Source organism: Cynara cardunculus, assembly GCF_001531365.2.
Source record: "Cynara cardunculus var. scolymus isolate 2C chromosome LG 4, CcrdV1, whole genome shotgun sequence".
NCBI classification, from domain to species: domain Eukaryota; kingdom Viridiplantae; phylum Streptophyta; class Magnoliopsida; order Asterales; family Asteraceae; genus Cynara; species Cynara cardunculus.
Genome location: NC_037531.1, coordinates 6708663 through 6724610, shown reverse-complemented (window position 1 = coordinate 6724610; position 15948 = coordinate 6708663). Strand labels below are relative to the sequence as shown.

The 15948-nt window shown below is 34.3% G+C and overlaps 1 protein-coding gene, 1 long non-coding RNA gene and 1 other non-coding gene across 3 annotated transcripts; all 3 read right to left on the bottom strand.

The window, feature by feature from the left end:
- Positions 1-961: 961 nt before the first annotated feature.
- TRNAN-GUU lies at positions 962-1033 on the bottom strand. Its single transcript has one exon. It is a non-coding gene; the product is annotated as a tRNA-Asn (tRNA).
- Positions 1034-1095: 62 nt separating this feature from the next.
- On the bottom strand, positions 1096-1675 carry LOC112511829 (NADH-ubiquinone oxidoreductase chain 1). The gene has a single exon (XM_025117624.1). It carries the CDS (start codon positions 1673-1675, stop codon positions 1286-1288), a length of 390 nt encoding a protein of 129 aa, XP_024973392.1. The 3' UTR covers positions 1096-1285.
- An 8254-nt stretch (positions 1676-9929) lies between these two features.
- Positions 9930-11562, bottom strand: LOC112511871. The gene is made up of 3 exons (XR_003069132.1): positions 11354-11562; positions 10961-11019; positions 9930-10491 (listed from the first exon to the last, which is right to left on the bottom strand). It is a non-coding gene; the product is annotated as an uncharacterized LOC112511871 (long non-coding RNA).
- Between the last annotated feature and the right edge of the window lie 4386 nt (positions 11563-15948).

The window sequence follows — 15948 nt, the reverse complement described above, 5'->3', positions numbered from 1 at the left end:
AAAAATGCCAGACCATCCCCTATTTCTATGTTATCCACTTTTTCAATCAAAAATTCGGGTATCAAAGCTAATCCGACGAACCCATCATTTGAATCAACTAAGATAAAAAATAAAATCTATGGGACAGAAATAAATAGAGCTGCTTATCACGATGAATTATATTTGTTCGATACAATGTTGTCAATATAAAGATTAAGAAAAGAATACAATGGAAAAAATACAAGAACTTAAATTATGTTTTTATGTCAGCAACAGAGGCCCAAGCTTATGGAATTGTTGATCTTGTAGCTGTTGAATGACAATAGCCTGGATTTCGCGTCAATTCGTGATTTAAAATTACTCCTGCCTAGTTTAATATTCTATGACTTTTATTTACTATTCTATAGAATAAAAGTAATTCATAATCATCCGGTTAGGATCGATCTAAACCAGCCCATTATGTATATGATTCAACATGCCAACTATTAAACAACTTATTAGAAATACAAGACAGCCAATTAGAAATGTCACAAAATCCCCCGCGCTTCGGGGATGCCCTCAATGTCGAGGAACATGTACTAGGGTGTATGTGCGACTCGTTCAGATCATGAACTAGAACAAAGGAAAGAGAACAATGTTCGAWTATCAATGATCAAATAGGATAGAACGGAAAAACGAACTACATTTCCTATCTAAAAATAAGAAAATGGATCATATCCCTTTTATTGTGTATGAAATTTATGGACAGAATAGCAGAGCAAGTACAAGTATTGGTAGCATAACAAAAATGCGTTCCTCGTCATTAATATGTTTGCTCGCGGCAATTGTGGCCTCTCGGGAGAATCGATGACTGCATCTTTGATGCACTGCTAGTACTAGTACATCTGAGAATTCTTAATTGGATAGTTGTAAATAGCCCCAGGGCTATGGAACAAAGGAGTATCTCGGACCTACACTGAGGTGTTGATGGTGATTTTCAAATCTCCTCAAGTAGGATTCGAACCTACGACCAATCGGCTAACAGCCGACCGTTCTACCACTGAGCTACTGAGGAACAACGGGAGATTCGATAGATTCCCTATGCTCATCGGTCGGGGTCATCAGCTGAGAATGTAGATGACTTCCATTCCACTTATCGATCCCGGCCCAGAAAAGTGACCGACCAGGGCCCTATTGATGAATGAAAGAAAGGCTTTATGAGYCCTGTAAGCCCACACCTGTGTAGAGTGGATCGTTCAACACCTACAGCACAAACCCATTTTTGACGTATTGGTCCTAGTATCATAGGCGACCGAACGGCCGCCCCCTAATTACTAGACCAACCTGCTATAATAATTCCATAAACACCTAGMGAAGATATGGCAAACAAATAAAGTAGCCCTATGTTCGGATCTGACAATACCATACCATAATCAAAAGGTACAACGGCCCGAGCGACCAGACTTAACATAAATGTAGCCACTGGAGCCATTCTAAAAAGGGAGAAATTTGCACTACTTGGTGAAATAGGTTCTTTTATAATCAATTTAAAACCATTTGCTAGAGGTTGTAACAATCCAAACGATCCCACTACATCAGGACCCTTTCGACGTTGCACAAAAGCCATTACTTTACGTTCAGCTAGCACTAAAAAGGCTACTCCTAATAGAAGTGGTAGAATTATTCCAAGTATTTTAGCTAGAACTGCTATGTACATTTTCGATTTTCTATTCACTCATGATCGGTCACAGACTATTCTTTTTCCTATATACTTCTCATGTATGTGAATATGAATCTGGCTTCATCTTTCTCCGTAACCAATCTTCTCACTTACGATCAACATCTTCTGGAGCCCTTCTTGAACGAATATATTTCTATGGAAAAATGGAGCATCTTGCAGAAGTCTTTGCCAGGGCTTTTCAAGCTAATTTATGGTTGTTCAAAGATCCTTTCATGCATTATGTTAGGTATCAAGGAAAATCAATTCTTGCTTCAAAAGGGACGTTTCTTTTGATGAATAAATGGAAATATTATTCTACTGCTTCGCCTAGCAGCACGACGCTTGTATTGCTCTCCCACAACCCGGTTTTCACGGTTTAGGCTGCTCCCATTTCGCTCGCCGTTACTACGGGAATCGCTTTTGCTTTCTTTTCCTCTGGCTACTAAGATGTTTCAGTTCGCCAGGTTGTCTCTTTTCCTGCCCATGGATTCAGCAGCAGTTTGAAAGGTTAACCTATTCGGGAATCTCCGGATCTATGCTTATTTTCAACTCCCCGAAGCATTTCGTCGCTTACTACGCCCTTCCTCGTCTCTGGGTGCCTAGGTATCCACCGTAAGCCTTTCCTCGTTTGAACCTCGCCCTTAATTTTAAGGCTATGTCATCCTAAGGTGCTGCTAAATGGATGGATCTTATACTAACCCATTTTTTGTGTTAACTCTACTAACCATTTATATATATATATATATATATATATATATAGGGCTCATCAAATGCAATCCTTTTTAATGTTGCAACCAATATAACTTCATCTACACTATCCAATCAAACAATCACTGGTTCGGGATAAGGCAGTTGCAGTTAAGGATAAAGTGGTTAGGCTTTAAAAAAATTTAAAAACGAAAATACTCCTTAAAAGGGGATGATCTACGATTAGGATTAAATTTCATTTGATTGCATGTATTGCAACATTTGAAAATGTTGCATTTGATTTGCATTATATATATATAACTGTTTAATTCAAAATGTTTGTCAAACAATCATATTTCATTCAACATTAAATTATATAAAGGGTTATAATGATGATTTTATGTTATTCAAATTGTCCATTCAAAATACTTACCAAACAACAATTTTTATTCTACACAAAAAATCTAGTTTTAATGACCATAAAATCGTCTATTGAAATGATATTTGAAGTAGCATTTGAATAAGGTACAAAAAAATTGTCACATTCTTTCAATTATATCCTTGATTATTATTACTTGTTATTAATTGCTATTAATTATAAATCATAAATATTAAATCAATATTAATTAAGATTTAATACTTTTTTTAAAAAGAAATATTAATTATTTTGTAGAGTTAGTTGACCAAACATCAAATCTAATAATTACAAAAATGTTTTTAGAATATATTTACATTATAAAGTATTTGTTAAAAACTCTTAACAATCATTTTATGTATGAAGTATTGTGTATTAATACATATTATTTACAAGATTACAAGTAAATTGTACGTAATTACAACTTATTAACATAATCAAATACGTAATTCTCATTTTAAATATAAAAAATCTAAAATATAATTAAGATAATTATTCAGTTCTAACAGAATCATTAACTTTACAAAAAACTAGTTGTGTACCCGCACAATACTGCGGGATATAAAATGTTCATTATAATTTATTTAATTTCAAAATATCAAATCTTTTCAAGATGTCATAAAGTGTACTACATATGTACCTATGTTAGATTCAAATAACTCATCCATCTAAAACGTTGGTGTTGGTAACTTTTGCAATCATCTGTAAAAATAGAACAAATCTTCATATAGAATGTCTATAATAACAAACCCCTTATTAAAATAAATCGATGTTCTAAATAAATATTTTGGGTCATGCCTACTCCAAGTTAATTTTTATTCAAAATCATTAAAAATTACAAATTTATACACATTACTTATTAATTTTACGAAGAGAAGGAATGCTCCTTGTCTTTTCCTTTCAAGTGGCCAAAGTGAAGCAAGAACAATTGGAATTAATCAAAACACCATCTAAACCATACCAATTATACCTACATCATTTCTGTAGATGGGCTTTGTGCTATTTATTTTGACTGGTGTTGCATGTGTATTGTAAGTATCAACAGCTTTTGATTAATATAATCAACACACCATTGATTGAATTGAAGTAAAACAAACTCAGAATAGTTTAGATACATACCTTGCGCTGCAGAAGAAGATGCTATTTGATTATCGTTTTGTTGATCACCCATGTTTCTATCAAGATCCACACCGAATCCACACCATTGATGGTTCTTGGTTAATTAGTGGAATATTTTGTGTTCTTGATTGATATGAATGATTTGACGCCATATACTGTATATAAGGAGAGGGAAAATCGGTTCCCACCATCACAGAACCGAATAACTGCCAATTAACTGACCTCTGTTTATATATGTCGTTAATTGCCACTGAATTAATACAATACGTGTGATGTATATATATAAAAACCATAGACTGTCATTGTTCATTAAATCTTGTTCTCAATCTGAGCAACTAAGTACATAACAGTACTAGTTTGATAGTATTAATACTAACAATCTCCCACTAAACTTTATGCTGTTAAGCATTAAGTTTCATTGGTAGCATCAATACTTATAATCTCCCACTAAACAAGATAATAACTTGACAATGACAATCAACTAAAGTGTGCACTCGATTTATATATATCTACATCAGCTCCATCATTATACAGAACATTGATATTGAACAGTGGATCATGGAAGGTTACTGATCAATGGTATTGTACAGGCTTCCATGGTCACAATGATCCAATCTCAATGTCATATTCATTTGTACCCAATCCTCCTCAAAATGTATAGCTCAGAACAACAGTCTGTTATGCCTTATTCTCCAGAATCAATAAAAATACATGCATACCCATATGTGAACATCTGAATTTGTACAATCTCAATTTACATAATAAGCTAGCATTATATATTAATCACAGATATAAGTATCCTTTAAATAAATTTATGCATTACAAGGAAATACAATCAATGATTTTCATTGTATTAACCTTTAAGTATTGAGAGAATCTGTCATTCCCATTGCCTCAACATGTTTCTTGAAACATCCAATTGGAAGTGCTTTTGTGAAGAGATCTGCCAGTTGTTCTTTTGTTCCAATCTTCAAAACTTCAATTTCTTTGTCTCTGACATTCTCCCTAACTGCAAAATACTTTACATCTATGTTCCTGGAACCACTGCTTCTCTTGTTATTCTTAGTGAAGAACACAGCAGCAGCATTATCACAGTATATTGTAACTGGTCTCTGTATTGAGTTCACTAATTTCAATCCAGCAATGAAATTTTTGAGCCAAATGGCATGAGATGTTGCATCATAGATAGCTATGTATTCTGCTTGAAATGTAGAAGTAGCAGTCAATGATTGCTTACTTGCTTTCCATGAAATTGCACCTCTTGCCAACATGAAAATGTAACCAGATGTAGACTTAAGGTCATCATGATCTTGCTTATATGAGGCATCTATGTAACATTCTACTTCCAGTTCTTTATCAGATCCTTCATATGTTAACATGTGGCTCATAGTCCCTTTCAAGTACCTTAGTACTTTCTTTCCTGCAATCCAATGTGCATGCCCTGCATTGGATTGGAATCTGGACAACATATTCACTGCAAAGGCTATATCAGGTCTTGTACATACCTGTGCATACATCAAGCTGCCAACCAGCCTTGCATATGGTATTTTGTCCATTTTATTTCTTTCAAGTACATTGACAGGACATTGTCCTTTATGTAACTTATCACCTTTTGAAATTGGGGCTTCACCCCTCTTACAATTATCCATCCCAAACCTCTTTAAGACCTTTTCAATGTAACCCTTTTGAGACAATCCCAGGGTCCTCATTGGTCTGTTCCTGACTATCTCAATACCCAATACATAGTTGGCTTCACCCATGTCTTTCATGTCAAAGCTTTTCATAAGAAAAGATTTTGTAGACTGTAGAAGATCTTTGCTGTTAGTTGCCAACAAGATATCATCTACATATAGTATGAGGAATATAAAATTACTCCCACTGAACTTGGAGTATATGCATTCATCTAATTTATTTTCCTCAAAACCAAAGTCATTTACCACAGCATCAAACTTCTTATACCATTGTCTTGATGCTTGTTTTAGACCATAAATAGATTTATTCAATCTACAAACCTTATCATTATTGAGTGCAAATCCTTCTGGTTGAATCATATGGATTTCTTCTTCCAAATCTCCATTCAAAAAGGCTGTCTTTACATCCATTTGATGTAATTCCAAATCAAAGTATGCTACAATGGCCATTATGACCCTGAATGCATCTTTTGTAGAGACAGGTGAAAAAGTCTCATTGTAATTGATGCCCTCTCTTTGATTATAGCCCTTAGCCACTAATCTGGCCTTATGTCTTTCAACCTTTCCTTTTGCATCTCTTTTGGTCTTGAACACCCATTTACAGCCTATGGGTTTTATAGAGCTTGATCTATCAACTAGATCCCATACTTCATTGTTTGACATACTAGTCAATTCATCCTCCATGGCCTTCATCCATTTATCCTTATTTGGAGATTCCATGGCTTCCTTAAAACTCATGGGATCATCATCATCTCCTAGATCAAATTCCATTTCTGTAAGGTAGACATGATAATCATCAGGTATTGCAGGTCTTCTTTCCCTTGTGGACCTTCTTATAGTTGTAGTATTTGGTCCTGCAACTGTTGGTTGTTCTGGTATTGGTTCAGACACAGTTTCAGCCTCAAGTACATGTTCTTGATCATGCAAAGGCTCATGTGTTGGTTCTGAGGGTTGATTCTCAGTCAAATTTTCTGCGTTATCCAATATATCACTTCTTGCTGTAGGTATGGATTGTGAAATCAAGTTTTCACTTTCAGGGATCAAGGATGATTCCTCTTCATGATGTGTCATCCAAACGTCCATGTCATGAAAAGTTTGGGAAGAACTTCCCAAATCTTCATCCTCATTAAACATCTCATCATAAAACACTGCCTTGTTTGTTTCAAAAATTCTTTGTCCTCTTCCAGGATTAAAGAATTTATAACCTTTGGATTTTTCTGAATATCCAATGAAGAAGGCAGAAAGTGATCTTGAATCCAGCTTACTTAAATTTTCAACATGATACTCCCTAGTTTCTGCTTTACATCCCCACACATGAAGATGATTTAAACTTGGTTTATATCCATTCCATAGCTCAAAAGGTGTTCCCTTTACTGCCTTGGTTGGGGTTCTATTGCAGATATAGTTTGCTGTCTTCAAGGCTTCTCCCCAGAGAAACTTTGGCAGACTAGATCTTGCAAACATGCTCCTAACCATATCCATTAGAGTCCTGTTTTTCCTTTCTGACACTCCATTCTGTGTAGGAGTATATGGAGTTGTATACTCGGCCTTAATGCCAACCTTTTCCAAATAAATAGCAAAAGGCCCCTTATGCTGTCCCTTTTCAGAATATTTGCCAAAATATTCTCCTCCTCTATCAGATCTAACTGTTTTAATTACTTTCTCAGTCTGTCTTTCAACTTCTATTTTGAAACTAATAAAACAGCTTAAAGCCTGTGACTTTTCTGCCATCAAGAAGACATGGCAGTACCTAGAAAAGTCATCAATGAATGTAATAAAATACTTGCTATCACAGATTGTTTTGATTGTGAAAGGTCCACATATATCTGTATGAATCAATTCAAGAATGCATTGACTCCTTTTGGACTGAAAATTTCTTGAATTAGTCATCTTACCCTTTAGACAGTCAATACAAGTTTCAAAATCATTAAAATCTAGTTCTGGTAAAATCTTCTGTCTAATCAGGTCCTGCATTCTTGACTTTGAAATGTGTCCTAATCTTTTATGCCATAAAAAGGATGAAACATTTTGTCTATGTTTCTTCTTGGTTCCAGTCATTTTATTAATAGAGCAAATCTGTCTCTTATTTCCTCTATTGATGGTTTCATTAATGCAATTCAGATGCCAATAACCATCTATCAAATATGCATTTCCAAAACACACATCATCTAAGTAAAATGACATACAATCTTTATTAGCATAGAATGTAATATTATTGTTATTTACAATCTGGGAACCTGACATCAAATTCCTTTTAATCTTAGGGATGTAATATACATCATCCAATAATAATACATAATTATTTTTAAATAACAATCTACATTCTCCAATGGCTTCCACCTTCAATGCTTGTCCATTTGCTGTACACACCCTTGACTCATTCAACCTTGGGACTGTTATCCTTGATAATCCCTGTATTGAATTCACAATATGAATAGGTGAGGCTGTATCAAACCACCATGAGCTGTCATTTTTGCATACCGTGGTTTCTAAAGAAAAGAAATGATTGATAATACCTTTCTTGCTTAACCAATCCTTGAATCCATCACAGTCCTTCTTAAAATGACCTGTCTTCTTACAAAAGAAACACTTCAGCTCCCTTTTCTTCCTAAAGGGTTTTCCTTTATTCTTGCTACTCGAAGCAGAAGGAGTAGAAGAATTTCCCTTTTGAAAATTGGAACCTTTCTTCATCTTGTTCTTAGCTAAAGACATGTGGTTGATGGATATTGCTTTTCCTTTATTTTTCACCTCTGATTCTTCTTGGACACAAATGGTGATCAATTCATCTAGAGTCCATTTTTCTTTCTGTGTGTTATACAGGCTTCTAAGGTGGCTGTATTGGTCAGGCAGAGAATTCAAAAGTAGATGAACCAAAAATGAGTCGTCTATAGAAATTTTCATTTCCTTAAGTTTGCAGGAAGTATCAATTCCTTGCAGAATGTATTCTCTTATACTGCCTTGACCACTAAAGGACATTCTTATTAACTTATTCATGAGATAGCCTGTTTCTGCCTTGTCAGAAACTTTGTATTTGTCGGCAATAGAGGCAAGATATACCTTGGCAAGGTCTGACTCTGGGATTCCACCCTTGACAGCATCAGTAATACATTTCTTAATGTATATCAGGGCTATTATGTTATGCTTATGCCACTCTTGATGCCTTAGTTTAATTTCCTTAGTTGCATTATTAGGGGGTTCTGGTGGTGGATCTTCTTTAAGAACATGATCATAGTCTAGAATCCCTAACATGAGTTCTTTGTCTTCCTTCCATTTCTTATAGTTTACACCGTTAAGGGGTGCAAAGTTAATTACACTCATTGGGTAATGGGCTGTATGGGATAAGAATTGCTGTGTTTCTGCCTTGACTGGTGATCCTGAATCACGAAACAGATTCACTACTTATCAATCATAATGTGTTTATAATTATAATCAATTATAGGACTTGTCAGTCTACTTGATTACAAATGAAGACATCAATTTCGAATTTTGATTCCCTTTTATAAAAGCATATCATATTTCGAAATTTCGATGTGATTAAGTGTCTGTCTCATTTAGACTGCTATGGCAGTATGTGAAAGAAAACAGCCACTATCAATCTGCTATTTCTATGAATTTGCAGTATTATTGTTGAGATTCTTGACTACTGTGGTAGTACTTTGAATCGCAATATCCAGAATCACTATGGTGACATGTGGATTCTTTGTGCAATCTTGATATTAATATTTACATAATCAATTTAAAGAATTTCGATCACTGCCCTAAAAGGAAAAAAAAACTTAATTCTTTACATGCAGTCTTCAAAACAGAGCATAGAACAATCGATGCAGTCCATTGAAATAACTCGATTGCACAGATTTCTTTGTAAAGCATGAATAGATAAATTCTGTATGTATCGATCAAAACATAATTACATCTCAATTCAATCCTGTGGGTTGATTGGCTCTGATACCAATTGTAAGTATCAACAGCTTTTGATTAATATAATCAACACACCATTGATTGAATTGAAGTAAAACAAACTCAGAATAGTTTAGATACATACCTTGCGCTGCAGAAGAAGATGCTATTTGATTATCGTTTTGTTGATCACCCATGTTTCTATCAAGATCCACACCGAATCCACACCATTGATGGTTCTTGGTTAATTAGTGGAATATTTTGTGTTCTTGATTGATATGAATGATTTGACGCCATATACTGTATATAAGGAGAGGGAAAATCGGTTCCCACCATCACAGAACCGAATAACTGCCAATTAACTGACCTCTGTTTATATATGTCGTTAATTGCCACTGAATTAATACAATACGTGTGATGTATATATATAAAAACCATAGACTGTCATTGTTCATTAAATCTTGTTCTCAATCTGAGCAACTAAGTACATAACAGTACTAGTTTGATAGTATTAATACTAACAGTGTATAACTTAGAAATTTAATATTGAAGAAATCAATATTAATGTAATCAATGATGTCTACTTAAAAAATTTCACCCTTTGAATACCTTTCATTTCATATCTTCCATGAGCAAACATCTCTTTTGGATGGCCTTGCCTTAAAAGCTCTTTTGTTACTGTCGCAAAGTTAGGAGCCTATGAGAGTGATTTTTTTGATGATTGAATGCCATATTTATTGCACAAAGCTAATGATGGTGATGCAAGGTACTTTTATTCAGTATTTGGCAAGGATGCACCTTCTAGAGCAACCATATTGAAGCAACCAATTTAGTAAGGTCGACACATATCTTTCCAAGTTAGTTAAAAGAGACGCAAAGAATAGTACCTCTTCCCTGGCTCTTCATGAGTTTGGATTATTCGCAATGTCTTTAATCTAGACATCGGCTTTGTCTTCTATAGATTGGAAGGCATTGATGACATATCTTGAAGCCAGTCAAGTTTCCTACCAAAAGAAACTCAATCATTTGTCAATAATATGTCAATCAATTGAATATATGAATAATAACTAACCTGATATAAAAAGAAATTTAATAAACTGTCAATCGGACCCTCAAACTTAAACTAAGGGGCCGTTTACTAAATTTTTACTCGATAGGTGCTTACTGGGTCATTTTACCTTATCGGATGAATAAGGAAGACTCGTAATCTTATCTAGTAAGAGCGAAGACAATGACAGAGAGTTTTACCAGGTAAGAGTAAGTGAAAGCAGCGATTCTTAAGCGCTTAATGGATTAAAATATTGCATATGATGTCACTTTAATATATTAAAATCATACTCAATAAGTTAAATAAAAGTGTTGAATCCTACCAGCAAGTGCTTACCAGGCAATAAGTGCTTAACTTGAACCACGAACAGCAAGTTCATGCAATTAAGCTTCTTATTTTACGTAAGTGAAAGAGCACGAAGATACCTCATATGGCCAACCATCAATAACAAATACATCTAACGAGTGGCGATCTTCTATTAAATCTTGAGAAACAAAAAACAAAATAAAAGACTGATCAGAGGGCCTGGAGAAACAATTAAAACATGACCAAATGAGGAGAAATAAAAACAATACCAAATGAGATCTACTTCTTTTATGTCTTTGATTTTCCAATATTTAAAATGCTCATGAGTTGAATTCGCAGTGCGTTGAGGGAGAGAACTCTATGCTAAATTTAATCACATAGATCTTGGTTGGAAGTAAGTTATGCTTATTAATCTATAACAACAAATATTAATCTTGGAAAGTTTCTAGACATATCATCAATGACGATTAACTTGCTTAACTTAAAATAAAGCAAGGAAAACAAATGCTTACTGTTACTGCCATTATCCATGTCTCAAGCCTCTTTCAACAGCAAAATATCCAGACCACTTAGATGAATCATGGAGAAGTGATCAGCCAACAAGCCTTTGGTCATGGTAACCCAATCCAAGAAATTAAGAAAAGGGGGAGTCAAGTCACATAAGGATCATGTAATTCAAACCAAAAGTGAAATTACCACTATAATTGAGCAATGTAAATATTCAAGAATGTACTAAATACAAAAACTCAACCAAAATCGTAACAAAGTTTCACCAAACGATGGTGTTGACAAAAGAAGACAAAAACAAAAATGAAGAGGAACCACACAGAAAATATGTGATTTAGAAAAAACTCCGAGCTCAAAGGGCTTGCATATTCTTTATCCCAAACATCCATGCTTCCAACTAACGCAACTCAGGCCCAAATGTTGAGAACAACTATTAGGGGTGTATAAAAAAACCGTCAACCCGTCCAACCCAACCCAATTAAACCCAACCCGCCTAACCATCAACCCGTCCATCCGCCAATTAGGAGGGTTGAAATTGGGTTGAGCCTAGCTCATTCCGCCCAACCCGCCAACCGGCCGCTAATATATAATTTTTATAAAATTATATTTATATATATATATATATGTTTATAATGTATATATATTATTAATGTATAAATTTTATATATATTCTATTGATATTATATTTTGTTTCATTTTAGCTAAACATATAGGTTATCAAAAGAGAATCAGGATCAAAGAATGATGACAAATAATCTAATTAATAAGGAAAATTATTGATTTTTTTTGCAGCAACAACAAATTGATATGTTGGAGAATACGAATGATATTGATAGATATTTGATGGACGGATTCATCAATCTATGACGCTTTAAAGAGTTATATTAGAAAAATGTCTTATCTAAAAGAGTTACAATATGTTTATAAGATGATTTTGGACGTCTTAACAAATTCTATGATGTTTTTTTAAATAAAGTGTCGTATTAGTTATTTTATACAACACGACTTGAAAAAGTGTCATATGAACATAGGTGTCCTATAAATAGATGAGTTTAGGGGACACTTCTCAACACATTTCGATAAAATAACTAATACGATATTTGATGTAAAGATCATTCTAAAACACTTGTTGAAACGTCCAAAAACGTCCTATAAACCTATTGTAATCTTTTTAGATAAGACGTTTTATAATATGGTCCATAAACTTAAGTTTCATGAATTATTTCATTCGTCAAATTATGTAACTAGCTACTAACCCGCCAACCCAACCCGCCTCAACCCGCAAGGGTTGGGTTGGGTTGGGTTACACTTTTGAATGGGTTGGGTTGGGTTGAGATTTTTCCAAACCGCCATGATTGGGTTGGGTTGTAAAATTGTTGTAAACCGCCCAACCCAACCCGCGTACACCCCTAACAACTATTAAACCCTAACAAACCAAGGAATAACAAACCTGTAAATTTGATATTCATAAACAAATGATCAAATCAAAAAGTTATTAATAGATTACATAACATAAGTCAAAACCAAAGAGATTATTTCGATCTTTGGAGCTATAAGGGTGAGTGAGCAGCTTCCTAAACCATAAAAAACAAGTTTGCAGTGCACAAGCTGAAGAAGCTCAACCCAAACAGTTCTCAAACCCTCACAACTAAGAAGTACAAGATGGTAAGATTTGGAGTCGCTTGAAGAGCCTCAGCTAAGGTCGAATTGTCGAATTTTTCTTTAATAAACTCTCATTAGATGTATTCTGATCAACACATAAGAGAATAACACGTAATGACCTTGAGTCAGGAGAACCAAACCAGGAGAAAACCCTAACCGCATAAGAAGATTGAGAATCGAACCATCGAGAGCTTGAATTAAAGCAAGAAAAAACCATATCCTTTTAATTATATGATTTGAATTACGAATCGATCACATCGGGTGCATGAATCTTTGAGATGAATTAGAGGGGTAGAGAGCGTCTTATGTGTTAGGACTGAAAATCAGTATTAAATTGTATTCGTCTTGAAAGTTAATTTTGTCTATAATTGTTGTAAAAGTCATCGTGTTTGACTTTTCATATGATAGTTTGACTTTGACTATTTGTGTCTTGTTTGACCCTATATAAAGGGTTTACTCTTTGTAATTTCATGAATGAGCTAAATTGTAAACATCAGATTACGTAATATGAGTATGACCATATATTGGGCATTGACTTTCTCTCTCATCTTATTCTAAGTGTTCTTAGATGAAAAACATTTTTTGCCACGGATTTCTTGATGATCAGTTGAAGATTGATCATATTTGGGACTAATAATTGATATCAGAGCAGATTTGCAGGGAATTTGATTGAAGAAATCATCAAGAGTTGCACAATTTTCTGGAATTTCATCAAATTGTTCTTGAAGTTCATATTGTTCTTGAATGTTCATCTTTGTTCTTCATAAATTTCTTTCAAATATTTCATTTTTGGATGTTTAATTGTTAAAATTGTGATCATTGTGTACGGTTTTAAGTCGTGAATCAGTGTTATTCATTTGATTTGATCATTGACAGTAAAGATTTGAAGAGTTTTATGAATTTTGATGTTCTTCGTGTTCCTATGAAAATTCATCAAAAAGATAGAATTTGATCCATTTTTGTATGAGTTGTTGTAAGTTTTTGTGTTTGTTTGTTGGTTTGATCTAAGTTTGATTGACATTTTGATTGAATTTTGTTAGGATATCCTCACTTCACTTCATTGAGCGATTTATTCTTAGTGTATTTTCAAGCTTTGAGCGAATTTAACCATAAGGTGAGGGATTTAAACCATAAGGTGAGTGATTAAAACCATAAGGTGAGCGGTTTAGATCCATGTAGTGAGCGGACTTGAGCGGATTAAGGTACGATGTTGAGTGGATTCATGCTAAGCGAACTTGACCGGATTTAGAGCTAAGCTTTGAGCGATTTAGTCCTTCATCGCACATCCCTTGAGCGAGCTAGACTTGGTCCTTGAGCGATTAATAGTCTAGGTGTTGAGCGATTTAGACTTGTCCCTTGAGCGGTGTTGACCGGGTTAAGGCAAGGCCTTGAGCGTGTTAGTGTTACATCGCTCACTCCTTGAGCGTTTGCCTTAGGCGATTTAGGTACTTATTTGGGCGATTTAGGCTTAGTATTCAGCGAGTTAGGCTTAATCTTGAGTGAGTTAGACTTAGCCTTGAGCGATTTAGATTTAAGTGTGAGCGATTTAATTCATGTGTTGAGCGAGTTAGGCAGTGACTTGACGGGATTAAGAGATAGTCTTGAGCAACTAAGAAACTATTTTGAGCGATTTAGGTCTTAGCATTGAAAGACTTGGTTTCTCACAGATTATCTTGTAATCTTGCTTACTATATTGTCTGGAGTCCAAAGTTATTGTTCATAAGTCTGTTTGGTTTTAGCCTTAATTGCTTGGTTACCTTGTCTAGATTTAGCATTTGTCTCAAATCAGTTTGTTCAAAGATCACCTTGTTGAACATTTTTTTCCCAGATTGAATTTCTAGGAATTGTGTACATTTTTAGTTTGTATTTCTTTGATCAATTTCTTGAACTGCATAGATTCTTTGTTTGATCAATCTTGATTTCCTTAATGTCAGCTTTTCTTGAGAGATGGGATAAAGAATTAACAGAGAAGATTGTTGAATTGTAAAAGAGCATATTGGACTACAAAGAGAAATACCTTAATATGTTCTATGAAAGCCATTCAAATGAGGAATATATTAAAGATTTAAAAATGGATCATAAAGTAAAATGTGAAACAACTGAGAAGGACTTTCAGTATAAGGTTGAAAAGCTTGAGAAAACTCTAAGTTGTGTGAGGAAAGACTATGATGATGATTTAATTACTCCAAGCTAATAAAGATCTGTTTAATAAATTTCAAGAGCTGCAAACTGAGAGGAATTCTTTTGGGAGGAATAATAAAGAGACAGAGGACTTAACTGATAAATTTCATAAGTCTGAGAGTGAGTTGAGTGAGTTAAAGAAATTACTGGAATTAGAGAAGGAAAAAGCTCTGAAAGCTTAGAAGAGTTTAAGTTCTGAAAGAATGGAATTTGAAAAAGAGAAGAAGAGAATGTCTGAATTAGAGAAAAGATTTGGATCTGAACGTGTATCTTATGAGAATAAGATAAACTCTCTCGAACTGAACGCAAAGATGATGTGACTGCAAATCTCAGATTTTGAGCAGCTGATCATCTTGGAACGTGCCAAGAATGATAAATAGAAGAAAGATATCACAGAAGAATGTCAGAGTCAAACACAGAAATTATCTAACAGCATTGCTCAAAAGTAGAAGGCTTTAGATGAAGAGAAAGGCAATTTTCTCTTGAGAAGAGAAATACTATAAAGAAACATACAGCTATTGCTAAAGAGCTTGCTAATAAGAAAAATTGGCTTGACATCGCTTCTGAGAATGAAAAGAGCAGCTTAGATGAAGAGAAAAGAGAGTTAATAAATCAGAAAAGAAAGTTTGAAACACTTCAGAAGGAGTTAGAAGGTAAACTCTTGGATACTACAAGCAAATTGTCTGATCTGAAGACAGACCTTGAAACTGAGCTGAAGATGAGAACAGAACTAGAAATAAGTTTGATTTAGTTACTG